General features: G+C 45.8%; 1 protein-coding gene across 6 annotated transcripts in view; it reads right to left on the bottom strand.

Moving 5' to 3' along the window:
- fto (FTO alpha-ketoglutarate dependent dioxygenase) overlaps positions 1-16,566 on the bottom strand; it is a 550,845-nt gene that overhangs the window by 438,631 nt on the left and 95,648 nt on the right. For 5 of the 6 annotated variants that reach the window (XR_005461806.1, XM_038806732.1, XM_038806733.1 and 2 more), the window contains exons 2-3: positions 3,487-3,564; positions 352-997 (exon numbers count right to left, since the gene is read on the bottom strand). Coding sequence is in view for 5 of the 6 variants with exons in the window: in XM_038806732.1 (XP_038662660.1) it covers positions 352-997; positions 3,487-3,564 (724 nt within the window). In the remaining variant the exon portion in view is untranslated. The remainder of the gene's footprint in view (positions 1-351; positions 998-3,486; positions 3,565-16,566) is intronic. The other variant, XM_038806735.1, reaches the window with a different exon arrangement.

Genomic DNA, 16,566 nt, shown 5'->3' with positions numbered 1-16,566 from the left:
GGAAATGTGCACCTGAGGGACTCGGCAATGAATTTTTTTTGTTGCAGATTTTATACTCTTGGCATCCAACCAGTTAGCTAATTACAATACATATAAGCACTGCACGCCAAAAAAAAGTACAGGGCAGCTTATGTAAACAAAATGGATTCCATAAAATACTAAAACATGTATGCCCACACGTGTTGATTTAACATTTCTACAGTGCTCTAAAACAATTAGTAAATAGTAAATCTAAATTGATGTACAAGTTTGCAGGTGTGCAGTCTCTATGTGTGAAGAAAGCTTCAGGGGGTGGAAACATTAAAACAGCAAGCAGTAGCCCTGTAATTCTCCACTCCTTTCCATACATACCATCACAGCTGTAGTTATACACAGCAACTGTTGACCTTTCCACTAGGTTTTCATCATGATGCCAACTCACAGCCATCTTTCCCATTCCAAAGTATGGTTCCTCTTTTAGATATTTCATTCTTGAAGGGTCCATGTAATTCAACAGAGTCACATTAAAAGATGTTCTATCTTTTAACACAGCACTGGTGTTGCTTTGCTTGCTTTGATACGTTCCATCTTTCATACTTCCCGAGTCCTTAACGAGTGTAGAAGTTGCTGCCTTTGCCACAAATCCAATTTCTTCAACATCAGCTGAACAATCATCCAACAAAACTTTCATTGCTTCCACATGTAAGTATTCATTAAGATCTTTAATAGCTTTGCAAGCTTTACCTATTTCATCACTGCTGTACTTCACCTCAACACCACGGGAAGGCCAAGGTATTGTAAACAGCCTTGTATTTAAGTAACAATATGTTGTGCCGGGGTCTCCTACAAGTAGTCGATACACTGGCGTAAGCACATCTTTTTCTTTTATTTGAACAAGATCTTGAGCAAAGCACTTACAGTCTTGCAGAGTCGTCAATCCTTGTTGGACTTTTTGATGAATTTCCTGAGGTACACAGCTGGCTCGCCTTATGTATAATTTGGGATATTTGGCCTTTGACTAAACAGAGAAGAAAAGATTTACAAACACTTTTATATTTAAGACATAATTTCTAAAAGTTATTCAGTTTAGTGTATGCTTCTCCATATAAATGCCAAAATTACAAGGAAAGCTTTAGCACCCAACGTTTGGCCTTTGTATACACATAACATTTTTCAATTGGTAAGCATATCCTCAGTATGAAATGTGGAAAACACTGCTTTAAAAAACTTGCATTTATACAGTGCCTTTCATAACCTCAGGATGTCTCAAAGCACTTGACAAAGAATGAAGTGCTTTTGAAATGTGATCCCTATTGTAGATTCTACAACAGTAATGTGATAATGACCAGATAATAGAGTTTTGTGATGTTGATGAGGATTAAATATTGACCAAGACATAGTGGGTAATTCCACTGCTCTTCTTCAAAATAAATCTGTTTGGACCTTTTGTATCAACCTGAGTGGGCATTTGGGCCTTGGTTTAACATTTCATCTAAAAGATGGCATCTTGATGGTGCTGCTCTCCCTCAGTATTGCACTGGAGTGTCATGTTAGATTTTTGTTTTCAAGCCCTGGTATGGGACTTGGACCCACACCTCCTGACTCGGAGGCAAAAGTGCTGCCACTGAGCCAAGGCTGACATTTAAATTAAATAGTTGGGAATTAAGCAAAAATTGCCGTGACAATGCATGTCAAATTGACAACAGGAATATGGGGGCAATAAGGGGGTCTGATTATAATGTACCATCTTTATGATACAGAAAAGTCAAGAATAAATTGTATTAATTAAATTTATCCTATGAAGCAAAGATTGCAATGACAATGCATGTCAAATTGACAACAGCAATATGGAGGAGATACAATGTAGCATTTATACATGTGAGCATAAAAGCAACATGGTACATAGTTAATTGAAACTGCAGAAGCAAAAAGAACTCTAAAAAGTGAGATCTAGAAAATAAACAAGCAGTATTTCAGCCATTTTTTCAGAGGTGAAATGCTACAAAGAACTTGGCTAGGGAGCAAAGTCAAGAGCAGCAGATAGAGGGGTCGACCTAGGCATAGTTGGATGACGGACATCACAAAGTGTTTTCATTCGAGCTGCAGAGGATGTGTGAGGATGGCACAAGACAGACTAACGTGACATACCATGACAGCAGATCTCCTGGTAGGAGTAGCTACAAGCTCATAGTTCATTGTTATAAAAATGTAGAAAATCAACACTTTAAAAAAAAAATTTAGAGTACCCAATTCATTTTTTCCAATTAAGTGGCAATTTAGTGTGTTCAATCCACCTACCTTGCACATCTTTGGGTTGTGGGGGCGAAACCCACGCAAACACAGGGAGAGTGTGCAAACTCCACATGGACAGTGACCCAGAGCCAGGGACCTCGGCGCCGTGAGACTGCAGTGCTATCACTGCGCCACCATGTCGCCCCGAAAATCAACACTTTTAATGTGAAAAACAGTTCACCTAAATTATGCAAGATATGCCACTGTGGCATATTATTAAGTTTAAATGTCAGTCCATTAGTTATCATACGTTTTTCATAATGCCTCTTCAATTTTGCAAATCCAGATTTCAATCATTAATTCTTATAATACCAGGTTAAAGTCCAACAGGTTTGTTTCGAATCACTAGCTTTCGTAGCGCAGCTCCTTCCGGATTCACCTGAGGAAGGATCCTCAGGTGAATCCGGAAGGAGCTGCGCTCCGAAAGCTCGTGTTTGAAACAAACCTGTTGGACTTTAACCTGGTGTTGTAAGACTTCTTACTGTGCCCACCCCAGTCCAACGCCGGCATCTCCGCATCATGATTAATTCTGGCAGAGCTCACTGGATGCTAAGGCCTAGCAGAAGTACAGCTGGCTGCATTCCACTGTACATTGCTGGATTAAACAATCCTAATTAATTCTGATTTCTCCCTCTGTGTACCCGAACAGGCGCTGGAATGTGGCGTCTAGGGGCTTTTCACAGTAACTTCATTGCAGTGTTAAGGTAAGCCTACTTGTGACAATACAGATTATTTATTATTTTTTTTAATGTGATAGCCATTGAACAAGTGGTTCTTTGGTACAAGGGTTCTCTCCTCTACTCCAACCCAACATTTCTACAATCCAACATTGCATCTTGCAGCAAAACAAGATCTGATGGAAAACATTTCCAAGGGGGTGTGCAAGCCAGAACTAGAAACCGTCCTGAGAATGAACTCTCAGGCTCATGGTTAGGAGGTATGTGCTTGATGATTTGTGCAATTAGGCTAGAATCTTGCGATGTTGATGAATGAATGCAAAAATCCATGCAGAACCGACAAGTTCTAGATTTAGTACATATTTTATATCCTCATTCATGATCATATTAAATTTGCTTTAATTAAAAAAGGGAATGATTTTTGATGTCACAAACTCGTATTCTGTCTAGTATGGCTTTTGGGTAATGATGGAATTATTTGCAGTAATTAAATGTCCTTTATAATTTCAGGACTCATTAGTATGTAAAAATGGCTTACCAGTTGTTCAAACTGCACATCCTTGGGTGTTAAATATGGAAGCTTTCGGTCTTCAATTTCCTTTAGCAGCTTTTGCTTCTGTTAAAAAAGCACACAATATAAAAATTAATTTCAAACAAAAAGAACACAAGCACATAATGCATTACTATCATTTGTGATCACTCATAAGGCCAGATTTCCTCCAAAATGATGTATTACAAGGTACATTTTACAAATGATCTTGGACAGGAATATTAAGATTTTTCTGATAATGCAATGGTACATTCATTATATTATATCTAAGAACCTTCAAAGTCACTTTATGTGTTGATTTAAAAGTTCGCATATTTTCAGATATTTTTCTGCTTTTATTTTTAGGACCAAAAACCAGGAGATAATCTAAAGAAAGGAAATTATACCCTGAAGGCCCAGAGTAATTTTTGGAGAATACCAGTAAAAATTGTTTCTTATTAAATAGAATAATAATCTTTATTAGTGTCACAAGTAGCTTTACATTAACAGTGTAATGAAGTTACTGTGAAAATCCCGAGTCGCTGCATTCCGGCGCCTGGTCGGGTACACTGAGGGAGAATTCAGAATGTCCAATTCACCTAACAAGCACGTCTTTCGGGGCTTGTGTGAGGAAACCAAAGCACCTGGAGGAATCCCAGGCACACACGGGGAGAACATGCAGACATCCATACAGGCAATGATCCAATTGGGAATCGAACCTGGGACCCTGCCACTGTGAAGCAACAGTACTAACCACTGTGCTACCGTGCAAGTGGCAATCAAGTCACAGTCCAACAGGCTGGCCTAAAAAAGGCTAGTCGGCAGGGAGTTTGGGGGGGGGGGGGGGGGCTGGAAGCCCTCCCGATCAGGCTGATTACATGGAATGTCAGAAGGCTGAATGGGCTGGTATGTTTGCATGTTCGCATGTTTGCGCATTTGTGGGGGCTGAAGGCGGACGTGGCAATGCTACAAGAGACACACCTAGAGGTTACAGACCAGAAGAGATTGAGAAAAGGGTGGGTCAGCCAAGTATTCCACTCAGGGCTGGTCTCAAAGACCAGGGGGGTAGTGATCTTGATCAGCAAATGAGTGGGATTCAAGGCAGGGTGAATCATGTCAGACAAGGGAGGGTTGGTACATAATGGTGAGTGGGAAGCTGGAGGGGGTGCGGGTGGCACTTGTGAACATATTATGCTCCAAATTGGGATGATGTGGAATTTATGAGATGGGTTTTAGATAAGATCCCACACTTAGAGTCACATAACCTGATCATGGGAGGAGACTTTAACACAGTCATTGATCCAGAATTGGACCAGTCAAAATCCAGGACAGGGAGGAGGCCGGCTGCGACAAAGGAATTGAAGGGTTTTATGGAACAGATGGGGGGGAGTAGACCCATGGACGACTGCACTGCCATGGCAAAGGAGTTTTCCTTTTTCTCGCATGTTCACAAGCTATACTCTTGCATCGACTTTTTTGTTCTGAGCAGGGCGCTAACACCGGAGGTGGTGGATACTGAGTACTCGGCAATCGCAATGTTGGATCATGCCCCACGTTGGGTGGATCTACGGATTAGGGCAGGAGAGAAGGCAACGGCCACTGTGGAGACTGGATATGGGGTTGCTAGCGGACGAAGCGATCTGTTGGCGGGTTAACAAGTCCATCAAGAGCTACCTGGAAACAAATTATACGGGGGGAGGTCTCCACAGCGATGGTTTGGGAAGCTCTGAAGGCAGTGGTCAGAGGGGAATTAATCTCGATGCGGGCCCACAGAGAAAAGGCGGAATGGGCTGAGAGGGATAGATTAGTGGAGGAGATACTTCAGGTGGACAGGAGATACTCGGAAGCCCCGAACGCGGGGCTACTGAGGGAGCGGCGGAGGTTACAGGCGGAGCTTGGACTGTTGACCACAGAGAAAGCTTTGGAACAGTTGAGAAAGGCAAGGGGTCGATTTATGAGTACGGGGAAAAGGCAAGCAGAATGTTGGCGCACCAGCTCACGAAAAGGGAGGCAGCCAAGGAGATAGGTAAAGTAAAGAGTAGAGGCAAGAATACTGTCCTGGACCCAGCGGGGGTGAACAAGGTGTTTAAGGACTTCTGTAGTAAATTATATGAGTCAGAACCCCCGGCTGGGGTGGAGGGGATGTGTTTTTGGATCAGTTGAGGTTGCCGAGGGTAGATGAGAATCTGGTGGAAGGGCTGGGAGCCCCAATTGAGATTGAGGAAATAATCAAGGGGCTGGAGGGCATGCAGTCAGACAACGCCCCGGGGTCTGACGGCTACCCGGTAGAATTCTATAAGAAGTTGTCAGAAATATTTAGTCCACTGCTGGTGAGGACATTTAACGAAGCAAGAGAGAAGGGAGTCCTCCCCTCAACAATGTCGCAGGCCTCAATTTAATTGATCCTGAAACGGGAGAAGGATCCGGAGCAATGCGCGTCATAAAGGCCAATTTCTCCACTGAATTTGGATGCCAAATTGCTGGCTGAGATACTGGCCACAAGGATAGAGGACTGTGTCCCGGGGGTGATAGGGGAAGACCAGACGGGATTTGTAAAGGCCAGGCAACTCAAGGCCAATGTTCGAAGGCTTTTAAATGTTATGATGCCCTCAGGAGGAGAGAAGGTGGAGGTAGCGATGGATGCGGAGAAGGCTTTTGATTGAGTGGAGTAGAATTACCTGTGGGAGGCGTTGGGAAGGTTTGGGTTTGGTGAGGGCTTTATTGACTGGGTGCAGTTGCTCTATCAGGCACCAATAGCGAGTGTGCGTATGAACCAGCTGAGGTTGGGGTACTTTAAACTACACCGAAGGATGAAGCAAGGGTGCCCCCTCGCCCTGTTACTGATTGTTCTGGCCATAGAGCCATTGGCCATGGCATTAAGAGCCTCTAGCAACTGGAAAGGGTTGGTTCGGGGGGGAGGAGGGGGTGCTGCACCGGGTCTCGCTTTACGCAGATGACCTGCTCTTGTATATTTCAGTCCCGTTGGAGGGATGGGGGAAGTAATGAGATTCTTGGGGGAATTTGGCAATTTTTCGGGGTATAAATTGAACATGGGGAAAAGTGAGAAGTTTGCGATCCAGGCAAGAGGGCAGGAGAAGAGACTGGGTGAGCTGCCGCTTAGAATGGTAGGGAAGAGCTTTTGATATCTGGGAATCCAGGTGGCCCAGGAATGGAAGGTACGACACAAGTTAAACCTATCCCGGTTGGTAGAACAAATGGAAGGGGACTTTAAGAATGGGGACATGCTCCCGCTATCACTGGCGGGGAGGGTACAGACCGTGAAAATGACGGCCCTCCCCAGATTTCTGTTTGTCTTTCAGTGCCTCCCCATCTTTATCCCAAGGGCCTTTTTCAAGCGGGTGAATAAGGTTATTTTGGGCTTTGTGTGGGCGAGTAAAACCCTGCGAGTGAAGAAAGTGTTGCTGGAGCGCAGTCAGGGGGAGGGTGGGTTGGCGCTGCCAAACCTCTGCAATTACTACTGGGCGGCTAATATAGCCATGATTAGGAAGGGGGTAGTGGGGAAGGGGTTGGCAGGGGAGGGGATGGAGGTAGCGTCATGCAAAGACACCAGTTTGGGAGCACTGCTAACGGCACCTCTTCCGTTCTCGCCGGCCCGATACTCCTCAAGTCTGGTGGTGGTGGCATCTCTGAGAATCTGGGGGTAATGGAGGAGATATTGGAGAGTGGAGGGAGCATCGGTTTGGACCCCAATTTATAACAATCATAGGTTTGTACCGGGTAGGCTAGATGGTGGGTTCCGGAGTTGGCAAATGGCAGGCATTAGAAGGATGGGGGATCTATTTATAGATGGGAGCTTTCCCAGCTTGAAAGCCTTGGAGGATAAATTTGAATTGCCAGCAGGGAATGGTTTTAGGTATTTGCAGGTGTGAGACGTACTGAGAAAACAGGTGCCGTCCTTTCCGCTGCTGCTGCCGCGGGGGATACAAGATAGAGTAGTCTCCAGTACCTGGGTGGGAGAGGGAAAGGTTTCAGATATTTACCAGGAACTTTCGGAGGTGGAGGAAACTTCAGTGGATGAGCTTAAGGGCAAGTGGGAGGATAAGCTAGGTGGAGAGATAGAGGCGGGTCAATGGGCAGATGCCCTGAGCAGGGTTTATACATCCTCATCATGTGCCAGGCTCAACCTGATACAATTTAAGGTAGTCCACCGGGCACACATGACAGCGGCTAGGATGAGCAGGTTTTCCGGGGTAGAAGTTAGATGTGCGAGGTGCACGGGATGCCCAGCAAATCATGTCCACATGTTTTGAGCATGCCCGAAGCTTGGAGGATTTTGGCAGGGTTTTGCTAAGGCAATGCCTACGGTGCTAAAAACACGGGTGGTGACGAGTCTGGAGGTAGCGATCTTTGGAGTGTCGGAAGAGCAGGGAGTTCAGGGGGCAAAAGAGGCTGGCGTCTTGGTCTTTGCCTCCCTGGTAGCCCAGAGACGGATCTTATTAATGTGGAAGAACTCGAAGCCCCCCCGAGTGTAGAGGCCTGGGTTAGTGACATGGCTGGGTTTCTCAGTCTCGAGAAAATAAAGTTTGCCTTAAGAGGTGGCAGCCATTCGTCGACTTTCTCGGGAAAAATTAAAATGTCAGCAGATGCAGTATTCCAAGGGGGGCGGGGAGGGGGGAGGGTCGGATTGTTGTATGGTTGGGGTGTGTGAAGATTGTGATGGGGGTGGAAATGTTGATTATACCATGCTGATGTCATTGTCTATGTTATTTTTTTATTTCAAATAAATTATTAACAATATTTTTTAAAAAGTCACAGTCCAACAAATTAACAACCCTTAAAATATTTACACAGCACACAGCCCTTATTTACATGAGCCTCAAATCGGTTCCAAAAGTAATTTCAGTCTCCTTGATCACAAAATACTGTCAAACAATTTCAGGAGGGCCACATATTTAGCACAAGTGCAAAATACTGTGAACATTAGAGATCTCAAATTTCCTGAGTGAGTGCGTTTAGCAGTGCCGAGAAACAAGTGGGTATTCAACGCGACTCGCTTTGAATAAGGGGCATGAACGGGGATCACGCAGCCGAGGCTGCATAGAGGCCCGTTTTTTACAACAAGGAGCTCCACTGTAGCGAGATCGGGACGCCATTTTTAAATGACGACCCGATCTCTGAGGCCCACAAAAAAAATCCCCAGCAAACCCCAGCCTGAATGCAACATGGGAGGGTGCCAGGCTGGCACTGCCAGGGCACCCAGGTGGCGCCAGCAGTGCCAGGGCATCACCCTGCCCAAAGGGTATGCAGCTGGGGGCCTCCAATCCCCTTGGAGACCCCCACGAGTACCGTCCTGTCTGGTCCCCGTTTGTGGGGACCAATACCAAACAGCGCCCACCCAAGGTCTCCAAGGTGAAGGGATTGAATCCCAAAGTCTCAGGTACGTTGGGAATCTACACATTTAGAGTCTTACTGACTCGCTCTAATATACAGATTTGCAAAAAACTGATCCCGCCCAATGTGGGCAGGATTCCCCTTGTAACGTTGCAAGCCGGGCAGATCCCAGGAGTGGGATCTCCAGGCTTTCATCAACCACTCTGTACCACGGCGAGCTGCTTTTCCAGTGCAGCGTGGCCGGAAGATTGCGTCTCATGTCTCTCTCCCCGCAAATTACAGCCTTGGTTCAAACAAAGGGCAAAACGGTAGCGCAGTGGGGAGCAGCTCGGTAGCACAGTGGTTAGCACAGTTGCTTAACAGCTCCAGGATCCCAGGTTTAATTCCCAGCTTGGGTCATTGTCTGTGCATGGTCTGCACGTTCTCTCCATGTCTGCGTGGGTTTCCTCCGGGTGCTCTGGTTTCCTCCCACAGTCCAAAAATGTGCAGGCTAGGTGGATTCGCGATGTTAAAATTGCCCTTAATATCCACAAAAGGTTAGGTGGGGTTACGGGGATAGGGTGGAGGTGTGGGGATAGGGTGGACATGTGGGGTGCTTTTTCCAAGGCGCAGACTCGGCGGGCCGAATGGCCTCCTTCTGCACTGTAAATTCTATGATAAATGCTGCCAGACAAGTTTTTTAATACATTTTTTAAGGATATAGGCTTTGCTGGCTAGGGCAGCATTTATTGCCCTAGCCTAAATGCCACTGAGAATGTTATGGTGAGCTGTCGTCTTGAACCACTGCAATCCACGTGGTGTAGGTACATCTACTGTGCTATTAGGGAGGAAGTCCAGGATTTTGACCAAGCGGCAATGAAGGAAGGGTGATATATTTCCAAGTCAGGATGGTGAGTAAAGTGGAGGGGAACTTCCAGGTGGTGGTGTTCCCGTGTATGTGCTGCCCTTGTCCTTCTAGATGGGAGTGGTCGTGGATTTGGAAGGCGCTGCCTAAGGAGCCTTGGTGAATTGCTGCAGTGCTTTTACTGTGCATCGGTGGTAGAGGAAGTGGTGCAAATCAAGCGGGCTACTTCATCCTGGATGGTGTTGAGCTTCTTGCGTGTTGTTGGGGCTGCACTCACCCAGACAAGTGGGAAGTATTCCATCACATTCCTGACTTGTGCCTTGTAGGTGATGTACAGGCTTTGGAGAGTCAGGAGGTGAGTCACACGCTGCAGGATTCCAAGCCATTGACATGCTCTTGTTGCCACATATGGCGAGCTCCGTTCAGTTTGTGGCAATGGTTTCCCACAGAACGTTGATAGTGGGGGAATTCAGTGATGGTAATGTCATTGAATGGCAAGGGGCGATGGTTTGATTCTCTCTTATTGGAGATAATCATTGCCTGGCACTTGTGTGGCATGAATGCTACTTGCCACTTGTTGGCCCCAGCCTGGATATTTTGCAGGTCTTGCTGCCTTTGCACATGGACTGCGTCAGTGTCTAAGGAGTCGCGAATGGTGCTGAACATTGTGCAATCTGCAATCATCAGCAAAAATCTCCACATCTGACCTTATGTTCCGAAGGAAAGTCATTGATATATTTTTTTAAATTTAAAATACCCAATTATTTTTTTCCAATTAAGGAGCAATTTAGCGTGGCCAATCCACCTAGCCTGCACATCTTTGGGTTGTGGGGGTGAAAGCCACGCAAACACAGGGAGAATGTGCAAATTTCACACGTACAGTGACCCAGAGCCGGGATCGAACCTGGGATCTTGGCGCCATGAGGCAGCAGGGCTAACCCACTGCGCCACCGTGCTGCCCAAGGAAGGAAGGTCATTGATGAAGGAGCTGAAGATGGTTGGGCCGAGGACACTATCCTGAGGAACTCCTGCAGTGATGTGTCAGGACTGAGATGACTCTAGCCAGTGGAGAGTTTTCCCCTTGATTAACATTGACTCCAGTTTTGCTAGGGTTCCTTGATGCCATACTTCAGCTCTTTTGTCCATGTTTGAACCAAGGCTGTAATTAGGTCAGGAGCTGAGTGTCCTTGGTGGAACCCAAACTGAGTGTCAGTGACCAAGTTATGCTAACACTTGATGACCCCTTCCATCACTTTACTGATGATTGAGAGCAGACTAATAGGTCAGTAATTGGCAGGGTTTGAACTGTTTTGCATGTACAGGACATCTGGGCAATTTTCCATATTGCCGGGTAAATGCCAGTATTGTAGCTGTACTGGAGTCTTTGGTACTATTGCTGGAATTTGCAGTGCCCAGTGCCTTCAGCCGTTTCTTGATATCACGTGGGGTGAATTAAATTGGCTAGACACTGGCATCTGTGATGCTGGGGCCCTCTGGAGGAGACCGAGATGGATCATCCACTCGGCACAGATGTGCTGGGCCCCTCCATCATTGAGGATGGGGATATTTGTGGAGCCTCCTCCTCCAGTGAGTTGTTTAATTGTCCACTACCATTCACGACTGGATGGGTGTGGCAGGACTGCAGAGCTTAGATCTGATCTGTTGTGGGATCTCTTAGCTCTGTCTATCACTTGCTGTTTATGGTGTTTGGCATGCAAGTACCTGTGTTTTCCTGGTGAGTTTTCCAACGCTTTGTTTATATTTCAGCACATTTAGTAATTCTGCCATGCCCTTTTTGGCACAAATGACGATTGCTAGATGGAGCACAGCACAAAGTCAAATCATGAAGGAAAATTTTTTAAAGTTTAATATAAAATATTAAATAATTGATGCCAAAGTTTGTATTTGGTACTGGGAGTTATGAATGCTGTATTGTGATAATTCCATGAAATGTTTCCATTTTGATAATAATATCACTGTAGTCATATTCCTTAATGTGCATCTTAATATTACATATTTAATAACTCCGTCACTTCAGATCTCATATTTTGCAACAAAAATAATGGGCAATCCTGCATCTTTAAAAAAAAAATCAGTTTTTCACCACCCAAAACAATCTGGTAATAAATAAAATCTGACTTTAAATATCCCTTATTTTACCCTTGTGTTCTTCAAAATTAACTTTCAGAAGCAATCTACATTACACATTTGCTGCATTATATCTAGCAATTGTTTATATTATTTAAATTTAAGTGCATTTCTGGTTAAAGTAATGTTCGGCCTTATCACAGATATATGTTTCCATGATTAAAAAATGCCATAACTCTATGGACGTATAAAGCATTTATTACAAATGATGACACAGTGAAAGAAAGAAATGTGATACACAACCTAATAATATAGAATGCAATTTACCCTGCTTCTTGAACAAGATCTATTTGGTAGCCACTTTACCTGTTCAATTTCTGAAATATTCCACTAGAAGCCATCTTGAAATGGTGAAACTAGAGACCTTATAGGCTAATTTTGAGGCCCCCGTGTCTCCAGACGTGAATATACGGTTGAATTGCGAATTTATAGAGAAGCATCTCTCTTGCAGGATTATGTTCCAGAGAGCCATAGTCAACCTCAAACTTCTGTTTAAAAAATGCCTAATTTGCATTCTATTACTTACATAACAAATATCCTTCTAAATTACACTGAGCTCTGCAAATGTCATTTAAGACACGTGGATTGACCCATAATTACCTGTACAGCAATTACTCCACTACTATGGAGTGTACAGCATAATTCAATAATTTTTATTTGTGAAATATGAATGTGTATTATCAAAAATGAAAATAGCTGTCATTGGTACTGCATTTTTCTACTGCACACTGGCACTATAGATTACCACCAAAACAATTCAATCACACAATACATCAGTTTTTATTCTTCAGGATACAGAGCTTATCACCCCATTTTTAAACAAAAACAGTTCTAGAAGAAATACATATTATTTGCTGATGTTTATTTGGTGATATCTAATTCCTCAATTAACTGATTTTTTTGCTTAAAAAGTCTGTTTTACTACAGAAGCAAATAGACCTATCTTAATCTTGCACCTTATAACAAAACTTTGAGAATCACTCCTGAGGATTTGCATTAAAATATATACTCAGTTTCTGCTATTTCCTAAAGATTGGAAAAAAATCCAGCTACAGTATAATCCACCAAAAATTTAAAGGTCATAAAAATGCCACAATACCACATTTTATCATTCTTATTAAAACTGAGGTTGGCTGCCATTTCAAAGACGATTTTTACTATGGTATATTCCTATTGTTCTGAATATACTATAAAACCCTCATACCTCATAAAATCTGAATTAAATGTCTTACACCTGTTGCAGGCAGCTAGCTAGAATGTTAACGAGGTTCGGCTGTTAAATTGGATCAGGCTTCTCACTGTAGATCCCAGCTGGGCAGCCCAGATGACCCACTGGCTTTCCACCCGAGAGTTAAAATTCCCCCTTAATTGTTTTGAAGAAACTTCAGAAGAAAGGAAGTAACAAGGATGTTGACAAGAGAGTCCTTGAATTTAAATCATTTTACTGGATGAAATAAAGATCAGAGGGGACATAATTCAGAAATTTAGAATGTGGTGAGACACAGTGTAAATGTGAATGGATTATTGAACTACACTTGACCAGTTGTTTGGTTTATTCTAATTTTGTCCCAGTCCCCTTGGGGAACCGTTAGCCAAACGAACCAAATGTATTGAATGACCCCGGGTGAAGAAACTACCAACAAGATTCAACTTTCTGTAGCTTGTACTTTAACATGAATCAGAAACAACACAAATTACACTGAATTAACAGGTAATTGATACTTTAAAAAAAGGTAAATTTCACTTTAAATAGTCATTACAACAAAGGTATTTCATCATACCCTGCACAAATGTGGCTCAACAGAGTTACAGTGACACAGATTAGAACTGCTGCCTCACAGCGCCAGGACCCAGATTTGATTCTGACCTTAGGTAACTGCCTGTGTGGAATCTGCACATTCTCCCCATGTTTGCATGGATTTGCTCCGGGTGCTACGGTTTACTCCCACAGTTCAAAGGTGTGCAGGTTAGGTGGTTGGTCATGCTAAATTGCCGTTTAGTGTCCAAAAGGTTAGGTGGGGATAGGGTGGAGGACTGGGTCTGGGTAAGGTGCTCTTTCAGTGGGTCAGTGCAGACTCGATGGGCCATTTATGATTCTACACATTTCAGCAATATACTGTTCTTTCTTCATGCAAGATAGGTCAGAAGTCATAGCTGACAACGCTTTCACCTCAAGAGTTTCGCGGGTACAATTATCCTCAGCAAGACACACTTCTATGTGTCTGTCCCTTGGGTCGCAGCAGCCTTGGTGGTGCTGCTTTCCAGAGTTTCTTTTTTTTTAAATACTTTTTATTGAGATTTTCAAAAACATATAAAAAACATAAAATAACAACAAGAAAACCGTATTAACAACAACAAAAAGAAAAAACACAAAACCAAACCCAAACCCAAAACCAAACCCCCCCCCCCCAGTAACTTCAAAAAGAAGAAATAGATAAGCACCCGTCATATTCAATAAACCCATATACACATTTCTCCCTTCCCCCGCAACAAACCCCCCCCCGTCCTCTCCCTCCCACACCTCCCCAGGTTACTGCTGCTGCCAGCCTATTTTCCTACCGTTCTGCCAGGAAGTCCAGGAAAGGCTGCCACCGCCTAAAGAACCCCTGTACCGATCCCTCAGGGCAAATTTCACCCTCTCCAACCTGATGAACCCAGCCATATCATTGATCGAGGCCTCCACGCTCGGGGGCCTCGCATCCTTCCATTGAAGAAAAATCCTCCGCTGGGCTACAAGGGACGCAAAGGCCAGAACACGGGCCTCTTTCGCCTCCTGCACACTCGGTTCTACTGCAACCCCAAAAATTGCGAGTCCCCAGCCTGGCTTGACCCTGGATCCCACCACCCTCGACACCGTCCTTGCTATCCCCTTCCAAAATTCCCCCAGCGCTGGGCATGCCCAAAACATATGGGCGTGGTTCGCTGGGCTCCCCGAGCACCTAGCACACCTGTCTTCGCCCCCAAAGAACGTACTCATCCTCGACCCGGTCATGTGGGCCCTGTGCAGCACCTTGAACTGTATGAGGAAGAGGAGGAATTCACTCTCTCCAGGGCATCCGCCCATGTCCCCTCCTCAATCTCCTCACCCAGCTCCTCTTCCCATTTACCCTTCAGCTCCCCCACCGAGGCCTCATCCACCTCCTGCATGATGTGGTACACGTCCAAAATCCTCCCCCCTCCAACCCACACCCCCGAGAGCACCCTGTCCCGTACCCCACGTGGGGGCAGAAGAGGGAATCCCTCCACCTGCCGCCTGGCAAACGCCCTAACCTGCAAGTACCTGAACATGTTCCCCGGGGGGAGCCCAAACTTCCCCTCTAACTCACCCAGGCTCGCAAACCTCCCATCCACAAACAGGTCCCTCAACCTCCTAATACCTACCATGTGCCAGCCAAGAAACCCGCCATCGATGCTCCCTGGAACAAACCAGTGGTTCTCCCGTATCGGGGACTCCATTGAGCCCCCCACCTCCCCGCTATGCCGTCTCCATTGCCCCCAAATTTTGAGGGTAGCCGCCACCACCGGGCGCGTGGTATACCTCGTTGGAGGGAGCAGCAACGGCGCCGTTACCAGCACCTCCAGGCTCGTGTCCACGTAGGACGCCATCTGCATCCTCTTCCATGCTGCTCTTGCCCCGTCCATTACCCACTTACGCAACATCGCTGCGTTGGCAGCCCAATAGTACCCACAGAGGTTGGGCAACGCCAGTCCGCCCCCTATCCCTGCCCCGCTCCAAAAACACCCTTCTCAACCTCGGAGTCCCATGCGCCCATACAAATCCCATAATACTCCTGTTGACCCTCCTAAAAAAGGCCTTCGGGATAAGGATGGGGAGGCACAGGAACAGGAACAAAAACCTCGGGAGCACCGTCATCTTGACGGACTGCACCCTGCCCACCAGCGACAGCGGCAACATGTCCCATCTTTTAAACTCCTCCTCCATTTGCTCCACCAGCCTAGTGAGGTTAAGTTTGTGAAGGGCCCCCCAGCTCCTAGCCACCTGGATTCCCAGGTACCGAAAGCTCCTCCCTGCCCTTTTCAGTGGGAGCCTACCAATCCCCTCTTCTTGATGCCCCGGGTGCACGACGAACAGCTCACTCTTACCCAGGTTGCGCTTGTACCCAGAAAAGCCCCCAAATTCCCTATGGATCGTCATCACCTCCAGCATTCCCCCCCCCCCACTGGGTCCTCCACATATAGCAACAAGTCATCTGCGTATAATGACACTCGGTGCTCCTCCCCACCCCGCACCAGACCCCTCCAATTCCTTGACTCCCTCAACACCATGGCCAGGGGCTCAATTGCCAACGCAAAGAGCAAGGGGGACAGGGGACACCCCTGTCTCGTCCCCCGGTACAACCGAAAGTACTCCAATCTCCTCCTATTCGTGGCTACGCTCGCCATCAGGGCCTCATATAACAGCCTCACCCAACTGACAAACCCCTCCCTGAACCTAAACCTTTCCAGCACCTCCCACAAGTACCCCCACTCAACCCTATCAAAGGCCTTCACCACGTCTAATGTTAGCACTATCTAAGCCTCCCCTTCCACCGCCGGCATCATGATAACATTCAGAAGCCTACGTATATTGGTGTTTAGCTGCCTTCCCTTCACAAACCCCGTCTGGTCCTCATGAATGACCCCCGGCACACAGTCCTCTATCCTTGTGGCCAAGATCTTCGCCAACAGCTTGGCATCCACATTTAACAACGAGATCGGCCTATATGATCCACACTGCAGGGGGT

Source organism: Scyliorhinus canicula, chromosome 9 (genome assembly GCF_902713615.1).
Source record: "Scyliorhinus canicula chromosome 9, sScyCan1.1, whole genome shotgun sequence".
NCBI classification, from domain to species: domain Eukaryota; kingdom Metazoa; phylum Chordata; class Chondrichthyes; order Carcharhiniformes; family Scyliorhinidae; genus Scyliorhinus; species Scyliorhinus canicula.
Note: the sequence above shows the minus strand (reverse complement) of the source record. Positions and strands in the feature narration are given on the sequence as shown.